Raw genomic sequence first — 18,664 nt, forward strand, 5'->3', positions numbered from 1 at the left:
TTTTTATACTTACTAATGTGGGTATTTTTATTGGTGGCGATAAAACTGCTGGCATACTGTTGGCTCGATCCTCAGCTGTTGTTTCTGTTCGTGTTGAAATCGCTGATGGTGTTCCCATATGTAATTTAAAATCTCGTTCTGAATCACGTAGCAATTTCATGGATCGTTTATCCATTCTTTTTGGTGTCGTGTTTTCTACAACTAAACATTTAAATTAAAAAGTATTCCAACTAGTAGGTAAAAAGAAAGCGATTCAGTGATTAAAATTAGAATTCAGTGCTCAAATATTCTTTGTATCCAAAGTAGTATTCGATGCGTTGACAAATTGGAGTCAATTTGATGCCGGATTAAACTCGAAATAATCATTTTGTCGTAAATTGCACATATTTTGGTTAGGGTGGGTCAAAACAACAATTTTTATTAACTTCCGATACCGAAAAATTGGTTGCTATGCTCGTTTAGAAAATTATTTCCAAATATGATCTCTTCTATGACTTCTTGCATAGACGAATTTATAATGATTCCCGAATTTCAAAACGGTAGGTATAAGTATTTCATTTTTTATGATGAACATCAAATTCTCTTTTTGACTAATTTGAGAATTTTTTTTTTTTATATTGTTGCAAAGTTTATTTTTCAATCGAAATATCTAAGTGAAACTGATAGATAGGTAGATTCTATTAAAAATAAAAATTATAGTGGTATTTAAGTTTGGAGAGAACAGATAACAATGTTTTACGCGTAAATTTTGACCCTTCTTTGGCCATTATGAGATGTATTTTATGAAATATGAAACTGAATAAGGAAATCGGAAAAAATAAATTGTTTACATTGTTATTGTTTGAAAAATGAAATCTGTTTGCATACCTGTGGAATTTTTCGTGCTTTCAACATCACTCAAAGTTTCTGTTGTGTTTGCAACCATGGCGTCAATTGTACTACGTCTTGAAAAAGGACACCGGCAACGTTTACTATTTCGTTCTGATCTAAAAACAAACGAATAGTTTTTTATTAGTTCCATGTGAAGTGGTTAATCAATTTTTTTTACCAATTATCAATAAATAGCAATAAATATAAATGAAAGTTAAAAATATTTTTGATAATAGTTCTTGGAAAATATTATAGTATGCTTACTTTTACTTTTATTGGAATAAAATTGCGACTTTTTCAATTTCAAATATTCACTTTTCGTGATAAAATGACGAGGTTTCAAAGGTTTCTACACTTTAAAGAAGTTTTTGATTTATGGTTGCGCGCTCTAATTTGTGGAAGTTCATTGTTATGTTATTAGGATATAAAAATTGTAAGTTAATTTGTATATCCTAAAAGCATATATTTTACGGTTAATAATATTAAAGAATTCAATGATTTCTTCTCTTTAAAAAAATCAAAGATCAATTTTTTCAGTTTTAAAACGAAAAAAACTTTCTGATTGTTATTTCCAGAATTATAGCTCTATGCCGGCAGGGTAATATACCGACTGTTTAAACTATCACTAATATTTCATTTTAATTACGATATTTAATTAATTAAATTATCGTAGCTTTCTTTGTTGACAATTCTTTTAACAAAATTAAAAAGGTTTTAATTTAATTGTAATGACGAATAAACTGATATCAAAACAATAAATATCGTTGAAACTCGGTTAAATTCGTAAATTTTGAGACGAGTTCACAATAAACATTTAAAACAAAAATGACAAGTTAATATTTTGACACTACAAATCACTAAAAAGTCTTTCATTATACCGATAAAGATCGTACTTTTCAATTGATATGCTACTTTTGAAAAAAATAATAACTATATTCCCTCCTGCTTACTCATGTACCTTATTGCTAGGATTTTTCTATATGTTTAACTTATTGTTGATGTTTTCACTATTTTGAGACTTGATTATTAAGTCGTCATAATAAACCAAGACAAACTTCAGTTCAGTTTTTTCAAGATAATTTCACTAATCTCAGTTGATAAAAAAATAATTTAATTATAGATAACGTATGTATGTATCTTTTAGTTAGTATTTTTAGTTTCAATGAAAAAATACAAATTCTGGGAACGTTTTCTAGAGTTTACTTTGAGACTACCAATTTTCGGATCTCTTTCTTTATTGAACTTTGATCCGAATGAAGTACGTCTTGAACCTCAGCGCAGTTGCGTTAACTTATGACGGATGCGCACCAGTAAAAGCCTAATTCCTTCAAATAAAACTGACGGGATTTAAGCAATGGCAAAACTACCTGCCAATTATAATCTATATTTTTCTAAAAATATATAAAAAATAAAAGAAGGTATAAAATGTGAATGCAACCGTTTCCAGGTGCCAGGCGCACTTCATTACTGTCTGATTTCAATAAAAAGGAAATATCCATAAATCTAGTCGTCTTGAAAATAATTTTTTCGTGACTCTTAAACTAAAAGCAAAATAATTATAATGTGGGGAAAAAACCAATCACCAAATAGAATTAAAAAGAAGGAGATTTAGGCAAATAATTCTGCAGGGATTCTTCTCTTTTGACATATTGCCCAAAACAATATTAATCATTTTTTTAAATGAAAAGGTCTTATTAAGTGTTTTGTTTAAAAAAAATTGAAAATAAACAAGTTAAAACAAACAATTGACTGAATTAATTGTTGAAATACCATGCATAGACAGTGTTGATTACTCTATCACATTACACATACATACATGTCACACATACATAACTGATATCCCCATATTATACGTACTATACAATTTACGCCTAATTTGTGCCCTCACGAGTAAACAGATCGGTTTACGAAAAAGTGTTTCAAACAAAAGTTGGTTATTTTTTTATAAGGAATATTTTTTGCATTTAATCTTTAGTTCTATCTTTACAGTCTACAAGATGAACTCGATCTCACTTTTTACATCCTGAGTAAGCTGTAAAAATTTCAGCTTGATATCTTTTTTCGTTTATGAGTTATCGTGTTGACAGACAGACGGACAGACAATCGAAAATGGATTAGTTAGGTTATTTTATAAACACCTATACCAAAATTTTGTTCATAGCTTTAATATTTTTAAGTGTTACAAACAACAAGCTTGGGACTAAACTTAGTATAGGTACCTTGCATATTATATATATGCATGGTATAAAAACATTTCATAAGGCAATATTTAGATCAGTAATGTGAAACAATTGCCTATACGTTTGATATACTTATTAATAATGAACTAATTAGTAGTAATTATTATTTGGTATTTCAAAATAGTACACGCCATCTACCATTTAAAAGCATTTAATAAGTAATTGATTTATAAAATAATTTTAATAATTAAATGTTGTTGTGTGTACTCAATAATGTAATTGATATAGTTTGATGAAAATAAAATAATTTAATTTCTATATCCATTACATAAAAACAATATATGTATTGACAATTATTATTGACGTCAATACAATATGCCTTACTAATTGTATATAAAATATAATATACTATGTGGTTTAATTAATTAGAATGCAGTATGGTTTTCTAATGGCTTCCCAATAACATTGTTTGTTACATTTATTAAATGACTGAAAATGTCATCATATACTTACAAATTAACAATCTCGCAAGTTTAAGGTAGTTCTATCTCAGCAGTCCAAAAATTATTGGCTTATTACCCATGCTATATACACACACAGGTTATAAAAAAAATTATTTTACTGTTAATGTATGTATACATATACTGCCTCACATATATACTTGGAATGAATACCCATTATATTCTCTAAATATATGTTTTTTTTTTTAAATGACTTAAAATATTTATTGGAAAAATTAAAAATTTTGTTATGTTTACAATAAGTTGTCTTCGAATTTTAATTATAGAGATGTGAAGATAGAGAACGCTAGCCTGTAAGTGGAGGCGATAACCGAATCGAGAGAGAAGACTTCCAGTAAGTTCTCCTGTGTCCTTGTCTAATACATATGCTTATACTTACTTATACATCTTACAAGTATATATGTACATACTAGCTTAATACTAGTCCGCTTCACTGGACTTAAAAGTAAAAAAAAACCGGATTATAGCCTCCATCTCTTTTAATCTCACTTATCCCCCTTTCATAACACTCGAAGGGATTGCTTTACACAGCTAAAATATATAGTTTTCAATTTTTTAAAGTGTAGAATAGTAATAAATCTTTGAGTACTTATATCAGAAAAGATGGCCATGAATGGTTGGACATTTACTATTTTAAATTCTTACAGAAATCTTTAATTTATGGTTCAAAATGATGACCATAAATGGAGTAGTAAAATGTTAAGATTAAATTAAAAAATTTTTTTTAAAAATATATCTTTTAAATTATAGCTTATGTGTTATTCTGATGTATGAGCTACATTATTGTATGAGCTACAAACAAACAGACAAACATCCTTACTTTCACATTTATAATCACAGGGTAACTCACTGACAGTCTTCTCTATCATTCATCATATCGCATCCACTTAGAGGCTAGCAGATTTCTCGCGTTCTCAAGATATAATATTCTATGATTTTAACAGCGTGTTCATTCCGCTTTAAATTATATTCCAAGTTATGAAGATTTCTTAAGATTTTGTTTGCGTGACTACCTTAATACATTTTTATATTTTATTCGAAAGATTATACTTAAATATATCCATAGAAAAAAAATTAGATTTTTTTACCGCATGCTTCGCGATAATTAAGTTATGTAAAAATATATGGGGTCTTATGATTGTCCTTTTTCAATAGCTTTCGAAATCGGGGGATTATAAAAATCGGCAAACCTGTAATAGATACAAGGAAGTTTCAAACGAATGTTAAAATCTAGTTTTTATTTCTAGAATTAAAAAACTTGATGAAAACACAATCTCTCCTATGCTCTCCATGTTAATTATCTGAACTTTAATTAAAATTATCTCGAGTTAGAGACAATTTTCAGTCAATCAGCTTAAAATTTTTATGGTAATTGTCTTATAATATCCTAAATAGAAAAATAGAATTTTCTGACACTATGCTCATAGAGAGACAACAGCCTTAAAAGATAATCGTGAAACAAAAAACTCTAACTTTTGATTGAGTTTTGAATCCTCAACGTCAAATTACGAGTGCTTAAGCTTTTTTGCATTTAATTTTCCATAGTGTTTAACTCTTCTTAATCTATATATAAATTTTTTTTTCTAACATCAGTTGAAATAAATAATACTAAAATTCAAAATTTATGATGAACATGACAAAGCTGATTATAAAATAAATTTAATTTTGATAACTTTTCAGTCCTAAATATGTATAAAATAAAAATTTAAGATTTTCTAACATTTTACCTAGATACCTAGTTATTAGTCTGGATTGAAAATCGCAGAAATTAAATAACTAATCATTAAAGATCTCGTTAATCTTGTTTAATATTTATGTATTAATAAAGACAAGAAACTTTCATGGTTGTAGTAATTGCCATATTAAGAAAAATTATCGGGGAAAAAATGAAAATACCAATAATTAAATAGCAATCTTCAATAAAAAATCAATTTTTTTTTTTGTAAATACCTTCTTAACTTGTATAAGCCTTTTTTTTTCTTTCATATTTTCAATTCTTTTATTTCCCAAATATTTTTTTAATTATAAGTCAAGATTAAAAATGCATGATTGCAATTTTTTTTGTATTTACAACTTCCGATTTATAGACACGTTCAGTAATCACTGTAGGAGTGTAGGTATAGGTTGTAGCACAGGCAGGGGCGAGTTTTAAGTCGAAATCATCATTGTTATAACTTTATTGAATGTCATAAACTCTATTGTGTGTCTTTATCCAAGTTCGCATTGCTCATAGAGGAGGAAGCGAGTCGGGTATATGAATCTTCTACCTATCTCTGTTTCTCTAATAGTAATGAGATAGGTAGAAAAAAAATGTTGTCTCTCTGTCTTACTCGTATTTTAGGTTGTCACTGTCTTACTCGTATTTTAAGTGAGGAGTCCGAGGGACTTCTCTGAGTCACATTTGCCCATGCCTGCAGTGTAGCATACACATTTTATATATAATATACTAATTGGTGCCTCAATTTGTTTAGGTTTAGATGTTATAAATAGTAATAAAAAAGTCTTATAATCTTTTATTATTTACTTTATTTGCTAAGATACTGTATTCAAAAAACGAAGCCCTTACTGTAAATTTTACTAGGTATAATTCGTCAATGAATACAAAGACTTATTGAATCAGAAACTTATTGGTCTACGACCACGTCTTGTTATAGGGATCAAGATACGTAAGAAATAATAATAGGATGATTTTAATTTTACAGAATATGAATAGTAACCAAAAATACTGTTTTGATTTATTATTTGAAATTACTTCAAATAAGGTTCAAGGAGTTCTATAAATTAAAGTAATAGAAAAAAGGGTTCAAAGAAGATTTGGATAGTGCTTTGAACTATAATTTACCATTAAAGAAATGGTTCGACTTTGAAAAACTATATTTTGTTTAGATAATAATTATCTGTCGAATATTTTTCTGATATGAAGAAAGGAGAGGATATTTAATATTTTGTAAATAAATACACAACATCCTTACAAAAATATTTCATGTTTATGTGAGTATGTAATCCGTTTAATATTTACTTTTCTTAATATAATTTCAGTGCGAATGTTTCTTCACAAATAGCTCGCGAATTTTACACCTCCACGTGTAGAGTATCTTTTTTCGATAAATTTTCAAAATGACGTATTTGCGAATTGAAAAGAAAGCTATAAAATTCATCTTATTGAATATTTCTCTTAAGAAAGTGTGGTTATTTAAAATTTTTTAATTTTATATCAATTGATTGACCACTTGTGGCTCAAAATAATTGAGGAGTTGAAATATTTAAAAAAAAGTTTTTATCAAAATGTGCCTATGGGCAATTTTAGCTTATGTGTGTCCCACAGACAGCAACTTAAAAGAAAAAGAAATTTTCTCTAAAATACGGCTAACAATTTAGTGATGAAATTACCGTATTTTTTTAAATTAAATAATTGCCCTTATTTATTTCAACATCTTATTGGTGTATTTTTTATTGGTTTCTATAGCAGCCTCAAGATCAGAAATAATATTCCGTATTCGATCTAATTCGGTTTAAAAAACTTTAAGTTTTTAGGCCACGCCAAGTTTCATTTTGTGTATTTTTATAAACTGGGGACTTTTAAGAAAAACTTTTAAGTAAAACCGAAATAGTAAAATTGATAAAATATTTGACATATAATTTCGGACAGACTTGAAATAATAAGCCTTTTTATACCATGCATATATATGTAATATGCAAGGTATACTAAGTTTAGTTCTAAGTTTTGGTATAGGTGTTCATAAAATCACCTAATTAGTCCATTTTCGGTTGTCCATCCGTCCGTCCATCTGTGGGCACGATAACTCAAAAACGAAAAAAGATATCAAGCTGAAAGTTTTACAGCGTACTCAGGACGTAAAAAGTGAGGCTGAGTTCGTAAATGAGCAACATAGGTCAATTGGGTCTTGACCTATGGGTCCGTAGGACCCATCTTATAAACCGTTAGAGGTAGAACAAAAGTTTAAAAGTAAAAAATGTTCCTTATCAAAAAATAAACAACTTTTGTTTGAAACATTTTTTCGTAAACACCACTGTTTACCCGTGAGGGCGCAAATTAGGCGTAAATTGTATAGTATGTATTATATAAATTATATATGTATACGGCATGTTAGGGGCCATTCATTAATTACGTAAGCATTTTGGAGGAGAGAGGGGGGGGGTTTAAAAATCCATTCTCTTGCTTTTGTGTGGGGAAGGGCGAAGGCGTTAAACCCATTCTTACATAAGATTTTATGAGTTGAAAAATATTAGAAATAATGTATGTACATCGCGAACTATAGCCTCTGTGCTAAAGAATAAAAATCTTTAATTTATGTCAAACTGAGAGTTTTAGTGTAACTGATCCTTTTCAAACAACGTTTTATTATTCGGCAAAATGAGGTTGAATCTTACAAACGATGGCGGAGGGGGAAGTTTCGATAAATCATATGTATGCTTATGTGGGGGAGGAGGGGTCAAAAACCGTCAAAATTATGCTTATGTAATTAATGAATGACTACCCTTATGTAATTGCAATGCTTGCACGTAGAACTCTCTTTGTGTAAGTCGGCTTCTCACTTGTCCGGTTTTTCTATACAAAATTTAAAAGTGTAGAAAAAATATAAAGTTTCTAAATTTAAATTTGCAATTAGCCAAAAAATTTATTTAATTGTTATTTTAGACAGTGTAAATAAAATAATAGGAATTAATAGTATAACTGTAATCAAATTTTGTAGAGATGATTCATACATTTTTGTGGAATTGTTATTTTAACATGTAGATTTCGTTATCAGAAATATAAATGATACTTGTCAGGCGCCGTACACTGATAGGCATGTTGTTGTATCAACATTATATTCAAGGGTGTAAAAAATTAGCGATATGTAAGCTCCACACTCAAGGTTAAATTTAATTTATTTTCAATGTAATTATCGCACTTAAGGGCCTAACGCATTCGAAATTGAAAAAAGAGATTACAGAAAATGAATTGGATAAACTAAAAATAAAATTTTTGTGCTGTTCCAATCAATAGTATAAAATGTTTTTATAGCATATGAAATATTTCAAGGTATATTAAGTTTAGTCCCAAGTTTGTAACGCTTAAAAATATTGATGCTGCGAACAAAATTTTGGTATAGGTGTTCATAAAATCACTTATTTAGTCCATTTCCGGTTGTCTGTGTATCCGTCTGTCCACCTGTGCACACGATAACTCAAAAACGTTAAAAAATATGAAGCTGAAATTTTTATAGTTTATTCAGGACATAAAAAATGTGATCAAGTTCGTCAATGAGCAACATAGGTCAATTGCGTCTTGGGTCAGTAGGACCCATCTTGTAAACTATTAGAGATAGAGTAAAAGTTTAAATATAAATAATGTTCCTTATAAAAACATAAACAACTTTTGTTTGAAACATTTTTTTGTAATCATCACTGTTTACCCACGAGGGAAATTAGGTGCAAATTTTATAGTGAGTGTGTATTCTATGGAAATATCATTTATGAATGTGTGACTATCTAAGAGTGGATATGTTTTTTTACTTACATGACGTCAAAAAACAAATGATTGCGTCATCAACACTTTACAAGGTATTTCAACAATTAACTCAGGCAATTGTTTATTTTCACTTGTTATGATTCTCTTATGAGTATCAAAAGTGTATTAAGAATCAGAATTTATTCATTTTCAAATTTTATTTTCAAACCGAGTTTAATAGGTCAACTAGGGTTTTAGGTTTGAAGATGTGTATCTTGAAATACCTACAAAGCGCTACTAATTGGGGATCGGGTTAAATTTTGTTTGCACTTCAAGTGAAGAATTCTTCAATGGACGTACAGAAAAGTGAAGTTGGTTTTTAAAAATCTTTGCTAGTATGCAATACGTTGGTAATGATATATAGAGATTGCATATAAAACTTTGCTAAAAGGAGATGGGAAATCTTTGAATGCAATCTTTGATTGCTTCGAACTTCATCAAGTTTAGTTTCACATTTTTATGGGTAATATGGCCCATTTGATATCAGGATTATATCTCCAATTACATTATTGTATTGTATATTCAAATATTATGGCTTTTAGCATGGAAATTTATGTCGTTTGGATTTTAATCATTTCCATTTCTTATCCAGAATGCCTAATAATTCTATCTGATTTTAGAAAATTTTTCCTCAATTTTTGAGTAAATTAGAATTTTAATTACTTTAATTAAAATCTTTTAATTCATAGCCCTTATAATTGATACGGTTGTGAATAATTTCAATAAAATATTATAAAACTACCCATTTCATAACAAACTTGTACGTTATTGAGAGTACAAAATATTTTTTTTATAAATATATTTTTAATCTTCTAGAGTTGAAACTTTTGAAAAAATAAAAAAGCTTCTGGTAAACTTTTTTCATTAAAGGTTATTCGTTAATTCCCAAATCTCTTCCTTTTAACAGATTAAGTTAGATTTAACTGATGATATCATGTATGTCTTCATGCAATTTTCTTTGCTTATCAAATTTTACAAAAGAAATTTAAAAAATATTTGTAAAATCTCAAATATACACTTACTGAAAATGTTCTTTATCTTTTTGTCTACGTTCTCTTTGGCGACGTGATATTCTTGTACGTGGTGGTGTTGAACCAAATTTATCAAAACAATCAACTGTATCTTCGGCTAATGGTGACGGAAAACTATCTAAACTGGTTGCACTGCCACCTACTTCCGAAGACTTCACTGACAAATTATCAAAAGTTTTGCTAAAACAAAAAAGAACAACATTTTACTAAAAATATTTATACCCAATGAAAGTGTAATTTTTTTAAAGTTTGATATGTGATATTTCTTTTTCGGCATTTTTCCACAGAATGGTTAAATCTGTATAAACTGTTTGCAGCTAGTAACAATTAAGTTATTGGTGCTTATTCAGGTTTTTTTTCGTTCATATAAAGGTGCGGCCAGAAATATTACAATTACAAAATACACAACGAATATAAGCAAGTCTTCTATGAAAATGATTCTAAGTATTTATTTTAGGAGATGATAACACAATTTTTGCAAATTTTTTAAATAATATATTTACTCGCTTTTGTTTAGGTTTGTTATGTGTTGTGACTTGTGTGAAAATTGACAAATACCTACTTGGGCGCACCGTAAATTACGGGGAAACCTATTAAAAAATATATATTTTAAACACATAGGCATCCACTATAATTGAGCAAAGCACTTTTTAAAAGCCACATTATTTAGCAGCATTATATGCCTAATGAAGGTCAACTTCTATTAGGTATTTTTAAATGGAAACCTGAATTTTTTTAGCAGATTCGCTTTGTCATTGTTCATTTTTTTGATTTTTTTTTTTTTTTTTTAGAATTTGTTAAGAGAATACTAATAATTTTGTTCTTTGTAAAAATCTTTAAAAAATTATTTCAAATATTCTGAATTTGTTTAAGTTTTTTCATTAAAAAGGACTAAAATATTTTTAACAAAGTTAAAAAAGTTGCTTAAAAAAATTGGTTTGTACCTATTTAAAAAAAAAAAAAGAAGGAAGTTGGCGTTCATTTGACCTTCAAACTGTATAATATTTATTAATACGGAGAACGGAAATGTATTTTTCTTACAAATTTTGCGATTTTGATATCTTTGACATGAAAACCGGAAGTATACAAATTTGTGAAACGATTTTAGACTTTGTAACGTTTGTTATCTTATACATACCTACATTCAAAATTGCAAAGTTCAAGAAACTACTAATCGTTTTTGAGTTACTTATGCGAGATACTCACGTGTACCTACATACGTGTCACCTAAACAGGTCAGAATACATTCAAGAATAATCAAAATGAATATGAATACCTTTTTTTATTACGTTTGCTTCGCACAGGAAAGGAAGAAACACCTGTTTTGTTAATGAAAAATTTCGATCGATGTTGTAACATAATAATTTTGACATAGATTATACCTTTTTTTAATTTTTCTAAAACACAATTTAATAACACTAATCAACAAATAACACGTAATATTTCACATCACTCATTCGATTAATAAATAGTATAAATCAATTCTAATTATTGTGAACGTTTTTAACAATTACAATACCTTCATGGCTAGTACTATTACTCAAAGTACAAACAATTAGTCTACATCTCTAAATGGCATAAAATATATTTTATTACGACCAGAAATGTTTACACTCAACCTAGATGGCAAGCTAATTATTTATTTACTATATAAATTAAATGGGTAGGATTTCGAATAATTTAGGTAATAGTTATAAAGTTAACGTACATTTTTAGAGTTATAAATACCTTAACCCCAACAATACTGAGAAAAGGTACCACGTTTTTTAAGTACTAACCAGCTAAGTGGCCTTTAACCGATTACTTAGACCGGGAGGTTGCAGATTCGAATTCAGGCAGCGACAGTCTGATCAATTATGTAATAACTAATGGGGTGGTAAATTGATCACACTGTTGCCCACTGTTGCCGCTTGGATAAAAACAAAGTAGCCGACCCACATCATAAAAATTTAATTATATGTATTCCAATGTAGTTTAAATAAATAAATATTTTAAAAATAATGACGTGGGTGGCCTTTGTTATAGACGCATGCCTGAGAAACGAAGGTTAAAACCCATTATTTTTTTAAAAGTACGAGGTCTGGAATTTTTTAACTGTATCTCAAAAATTATGATTATTTGCTTTTTTCAATTGCAATAAAATCATAAGCACATGACAAAACCAATAGCTGTAGTGTGATACCTTAAAAATTCATATTTTCACGGTTTTGGATAATGAAAAAGTTTTTTTTTCCAGATTCCGATCAAGCGAATATCTTTTGTTGGGTTTCGTATTCTTGAGTTATTTTCTGACAAGAAAACGGAAAAAATGAACGTATATTCATCAATTTTAAACTATGCTATGCAATGAAAAATTTGTTGGGTCCTTATCTCAATAACCATTACTCAGGGTTAATGGACTACCAAAGGCCTACGTTAGCATAAATTTTAAGTTATTTCAAACAATTCCAAATAATGTCCAGCTTTACATCTTTAAGTAATGCCATAGTATGAAAAATAAATGCCTGTTAAACTGGTAGTATAAATAAATTACAAAGAGAATTTAATATAAGAATACAGAAAATCCTTGCTATAGCGATCTAATTTTAATAAAAACTTTTGTGATTTCGAATGTGTTAATTACTACAAAATATTGGTTTACGTACAAAATATTAAAGTTTATATACATGTCTGTATGTATATCATTTGCAAACATATTTATAGCTTTATCAATTTGTAATCCTATAAGTGGCCATCTAGGATTCTCAACCATATTGTTAAAAACAGAATTATACTTTTTTTCGTTTGTTAAACTCTTTACTGTTCTGTAAATAAAAATATACAAAATACTGTTTTTAAGTCCGCTGGATTCGGAGCCATACATGAAGTCTGTGTAAAATGTAAACATCCGTATACAAACTACATTTCAGAATGAAATTGCCAATGTCAAATGAGTGCCACGCATGCGCAACACAGAAAGCATGCATACAAAACTTAACGTTTATCTTGCCAGTTTTTCGTCATTTTCGTATTGTTTTGTTTTGTTAGTTTGAGCAAAAGTGTTTTTAATGCTCAAAAAATAGAAAATGAAAACTAGACACCTTCAGATTTGTTCGATTTATCTACTCCTACAACATCTAGAAAGAAAACCAAAGTATCAGCTCATGTGATTTAATGCATTGTTATGATAATTTTATAAATTTAATAAAGCATGTTTTTTTCTTTAATGCTCAATTATGTCTTGGCTGATTATTTCGAACAAAAAAAAATCTGATTGTATATTCGAGCACATGAGAGTCTGATACGTAATTTAATGTACCCAGGTATATTAAAAAAGTTTTAAAACACACAAACTAGCACGTAATCCTGATCTTTGATCTGTGGCGCATACCTTCAAGGCCGTAGAAAACTAATATTAAGGTATTTAACTAATAATTTAGTGTACTTAGGTACCAGAGTACATTACCTAAGTACATTGTTCTTAAGAACCATTGTACCTAAGTACATTAACTTATTAGCTTAATACCTTAATATTAGTTTTCTACGGCGTTGAACGTATGCAACACAGATCAAAGATCAGGATTGCATGCTTTTTGTCTGTTTTAAAACCCTTCTATTTTAGGATATGTTTAAAAATCGGTAAATTAATAAATTCTAGACAAGAAATTTTTGTCGAAATATTCATAATTTTTCTATATTCGCTTTTAAAAACGCCCATTTTTCATAAAAAGTACCTAAGCCGTAGCTCAAGAGCCGCCTTTAGTTGTGTGTATGTTCCTCTTTGAAAGTTGTATTGTAAATGTAAATTAAATAAATATCTTTATTTTTTAATAACAATTTGAGATAATATTTTTAAATATGAAATTTTGTATTGTGCTAGAGAAATTTGAAGAAATTTTACGAAATTCCATCAATGGTATAAAACAATAGCTCTATGTCCTTGAAGAGGAGATTTTCGAAAAATGAACGGTTTGGAAAGAGCTTCCGCGAATGAACAATTATTCAAAACAATTTATTTGAAAAATCGACCTTTTCAATTACGAAATAATGACAATATTCTATTATTTCTAGAGAAAACTGTTCTAATTTTTGTAAGACCATACCTACATCAATCTAGTAAAACACAAAAAAGTTTTGTTAGTCGAAACAAAATTTTCATACAATTTGATTGAACTTTTTGTACAAACACCTACATAAAAACTTTTTTTTATGTTTTAAATTTCAATTCAAAAAGTTAGTCATATTAAAAAATCTCAATAAAATAAAGCCTTTGTTTGATAAAACATTGTATAGGCTTGCTTCATAAAGCAAGACCGTTTTTAACACCTAAAAAATTAAAACTTTGTTTTGTTTGCTGTATCAGACTTAAAGCTATATTTAAAATCTCTATTACGCAGACATGTAACCATTACAAAATGTATGAATTGATTATACGACCTTCGTATAATCCATTCTTGAAAAAAAATCGTGTAATATACAAAAATTGAAAATTAAAAAAGGAGTAGTGCATTAAATATTAAAAATATTTTATAATCTTACATTTTTATGAAAAAATTGTATTTATTTGTTACTGGTCACAATCGTCAAACACTAGTAATACGATTAAACGAATAAAGCTTTATTTATCAATAGGTATCCACAATGCATGCCCGTTTTGTCACAAAATATTAAATCTTGTTGCGTGTCTAATGCAATCTATATATAGTGTTTTCAATTAAGTCGGTACCATATGGAAAATTTGTTTATTATTTTTTTATGAAAAAAAGTTCTACATTGTCGAAAAATGTAAAATTTGTAAAGAGTAAAGTATCTTTATTTTTTACACTTTCGACAGAATTTATTTAGAACAGTTGATCCTCAGTCAGATATCCAATATTATCCATTTACCATAACAATAAATAACAACAATATATGTATGCCGATTGACGTGTTAAAATTGGAAATAGACGCATAAATAATCAATTTCTAGTACACAGAAGAGTTTTTAAAAATAACAAAATCAACTTTTCTTAATCAAGATTGTCGATTGTAGAAATAAAGGTACTTTAATCCTTAAGAAAAATTATCATTTTTCGACAAGCAAGATACGAATCGTATACGAATGCAAGAAATTGACATCTAATTATTTTGTTTTGCCTTTTTGGCCATGCAAAACTTTTTATCAGAAATAACTTTTTTTCATGAAACAAATAGTAAAAAAATTTTTCAAATGGTGACGATTTACTTGGACACACTATATAATACATATAGGGGGAATTTTCCATTCCAACAAAATATGTAATATGTATATATTCTGATTAAAAAATTGCTTTTTTTTGAAATAATTCGTGAGTGAAAATTCTAAAAAATATATATTACTCTAGACCTTGTCATAATCATAAAATCCATAGAAATATTATGCGGTATTTTTAAGTGTTAAACCAATACCTATTTACTGTATACATGTTAGATTTTGTTTTTTGGTGGAAGGTATGGGAAGATTATTGTTTGTGTAGGTATTTGCGAAACGGCTTGTAACATATTCGTTAATCCATGATAACAAAAATTTTGTGTAAAATATAGATGTATATTTGGGAATGTTTTTTACGGTATTTTTTTTACGTTTTGTTTAAAGGCATTTTGTACAAATCAGTCAATATGTGTTACCTCATCAGGAGCTAATTTTTATATTTTTGTATTCAAAATAATTGTATAAATGTTTTTTTCATGGTAATAAAATTTCTGTATTCGAAACTATGTATTTAAAGTGTTTTCCAGTACGCCAAAGTATTGTCTAATACTTTTTTTGTATCTCGGAATTAAGGTTACTCGCGTGGAGGTTAAAGTTTTCTGAGCATATCAAGATTTTAAAGTGGTGCTAAGCATTTTTCGGAACTCTTTAAGTTAAAACTGAAGCAGGCAGACAATTTTAAAAATTATTTAAAAGTTTTATTAGTTTTTAGTTTCCTCCTTAACAATTCTTACTAAAATTAATTGATTATATACTAAACAAGTGGAAAAAAACAATTGACTGAGTTAATTGTTGAAATACCATGTATAGAAAGTGTTGTTTCAAATAAGAGTTGTTAATTTTTTTATAAAGAACATTTTTTACATTTAAACTTTTGTTCTATCTCTAACGGTTTACAAAATGGGTCCCTACAGACCTCGCTTTTTATGTCCTGAGTACGCTGTAAAAATTTGAGCTTGATATTTTTTTCGTTTTTGAGTTATCGTGTTCACAGACGGGCGGACAACCGAAAATGGGCTAATTAGGTGATTTTATAAACACCTATACCAAAATTTTGTACGTAGCATCAATATTTTTAAGCGTTACAAACTTGGGACTAAACTTAGTATACCTTGATATGTATTACATATATACATGGTATAAAAAGGTTTGCTGAACGTTTCAACTTTCTAAAATAGTGCAAACCCCTTTTATAGGAACTCAGGTGTATAGAATATCAGGTTCCATCGAGATGGGAGTGGAAAAATCAAAACCACAAACTCCAACTGTTTACAATTAGTCTGTTAAATTTAAAAATAATTTTGGATGTTTTCTTAGGGACGGTATTGTAAAAGTGTTTTGCCGTTGCAGCCTCAGTACTTTGAATAGTGTTATATGCCTAATATAATATAGTTATGGTTTTTAACATTAAGCTACCAATATAGCCTAGTACTACTTTTGGTGGATAACCCTATTTAATACTGTAATATTACTTATGCTAGCATAGATACTATAGTTTCTGTCTCTATACCATATCAGCATTGTAGTAAACGCCATGCAATTCTTACCGTGTAGATCTAAATGCAGGTAGAGTTTTATTCTGAAAATTTCACTTCTTAGTCACTAACAAATACGTTTGACATGTCCTATATAAATTTTGTATTATCAAAAAGATTGAAAGAAGTATTAGTAGGTATTACTTATAATTATTATCATCAACGTAGACGATATTTCAGACGTAATTTGTTTTTATAATCTTATTTGTAACTGAATTTTTGTTAATGTCTAAGCACTTCTTCTATTACTGACGCCGTTTTTCCTTAATCAATTAGAATTAATTCCAAGAATTAATTAATTAATACTGTAACGAATGTCGAAATAAACACAACTCTTTCTTCTTAAATCAATAAAAAATTAATTATGTGAAAAGTAAATAATATAAATTTTATTAATATAAAATTATTCACATAATTGTTTGCAATATTATTTAGCAAACTCGCATAGCCTTCAAATAATTATACTAATGATAAAACACTAATTATTACTGTGATTTGACAAAAAAAATATAATGTATCTTTTATTTCCTTTGGAATTTTATTTATGAATCTCAATTTATACATAATGTTATAACATGTTCATGTTGAGATTCAACAAAATACTATTTCTCAAAATTTGATAAAAAATTATAAATTATAAAAATTTTTCATCGGCCGGACTTTTACTATTGCACACGTTTGTTTTAGGATAAAAAACTGAATCTGTTCATTCTATATTTTGATTGCCTTGTCGTTATTGTAACTTACAAGGAACGGGTAATTTGTATGAACCGATAACTAAAATATTCCATTTCTATTATATTTGACACTGAAGGGGTATAAACGTGAAATTAACTTTTAAAAATCTGTATGCAAAATATGAACGTTTAAAAATTATATTTAAACAAAGAGGAAGATGTATAGTTTAGTGTTGTTATTGCAGGGTATCACAATAGAGATTACATATAAAACTTTGTTTTGCTACTAGGAGATGGGCAACAATCTTTGAATGCTTAAATAACTTCTTCGTTTGTTATTCAATTTTAATTTCATTTTCAAATTTTGTTATGGTATCAAGTCTAGTTTTTCATTTTTATGGGTAATATGGCGAAATCAACAATAGGCAACTACCGTATTCAATCTACTTGGAAGATGTTGGTTTAAAATGTGACATAGTTCAGCTCAAACTTGAATAATAAACAAGTGAAAACAAACAATTGACTGAGTTAATTGTTGAAATACCATGTATAGGCAGTGTTGATAACTCTGTCACATTTCACATACATACATATCTGATATATTTAACTGATATTCTCATATAATGCGCAAGTGTTGATGCGCAATCGTTTGTTTTTTTTGACGTCATGTAAATAACAAAAGATATTCACTTTGATATTCCTATATTAATACATACTATAAAATTTGTATCTAATTAACGCCCTCGTGGGTAAACAGTGATGTTTACAAAAAAATGTTTCAAACAAAAGTTGTTTATTTTTTTGTAAGGAACATTTTTTACATTTAAACTTTTATTCTATCTCTAACGGTTTACAAGATGGGTACTATGGACCCATGACCCAATTGACCCATGTTGCTCATTTACGAACTTGACCTCACTTTTTACGTCCTAAGCACGCTGTAAAAATTTCAGCTTGATATCTCTTTTCGTTTTTGAGTAATCGTGACCACAGACGGACGGACGGACGGCCGGACAGCCGGACGGACAGCCGGACGGACGGACAACCGGAAATGGATTAATTAGGTGATTTTATGAACACCTATACCAATTTTTTTTTTGTAGCATCAATATTTTTAGGCGTTACA

The 18,664-nt window shown here is 28.3% G+C and overlaps 1 protein-coding gene across 3 annotated transcripts in view; it reads right to left on the bottom strand.

The window, feature by feature from the left end:
- Window positions 1-18,664, bottom strand: part of LOC123290584 (mitogen-activated protein kinase kinase kinase 4) — a 111,569-nt gene that overhangs the window by 83,810 nt on the left and 9,095 nt on the right. For 2 of the 3 annotated variants that reach the window (XM_044870826.1, XM_044870829.1), the window contains exons 2-4: window positions 10,109-10,297; window positions 868-986; window positions 14-201 (exon numbers count right to left, since the gene is read on the bottom strand). In XM_044870826.1, coding sequence (XP_044726761.1) covers window positions 14-201; window positions 868-986; window positions 10,109-10,297 — 496 coding nt within the window. Of the gene's footprint in view, window positions 1-13; window positions 202-867; window positions 987-1,134; window positions 1,243-10,108; window positions 10,298-18,664 lie in introns of those variants that run through there. The other variant, XM_044870830.1, reaches the window with a different exon arrangement.

The sequence above is a fragment of the Chrysoperla carnea genome, chromosome 1, assembly GCF_905475395.1.
Source record: "Chrysoperla carnea chromosome 1, inChrCarn1.1, whole genome shotgun sequence".
Taxonomy (NCBI): domain Eukaryota; kingdom Metazoa; phylum Arthropoda; class Insecta; order Neuroptera; family Chrysopidae; genus Chrysoperla; species Chrysoperla carnea.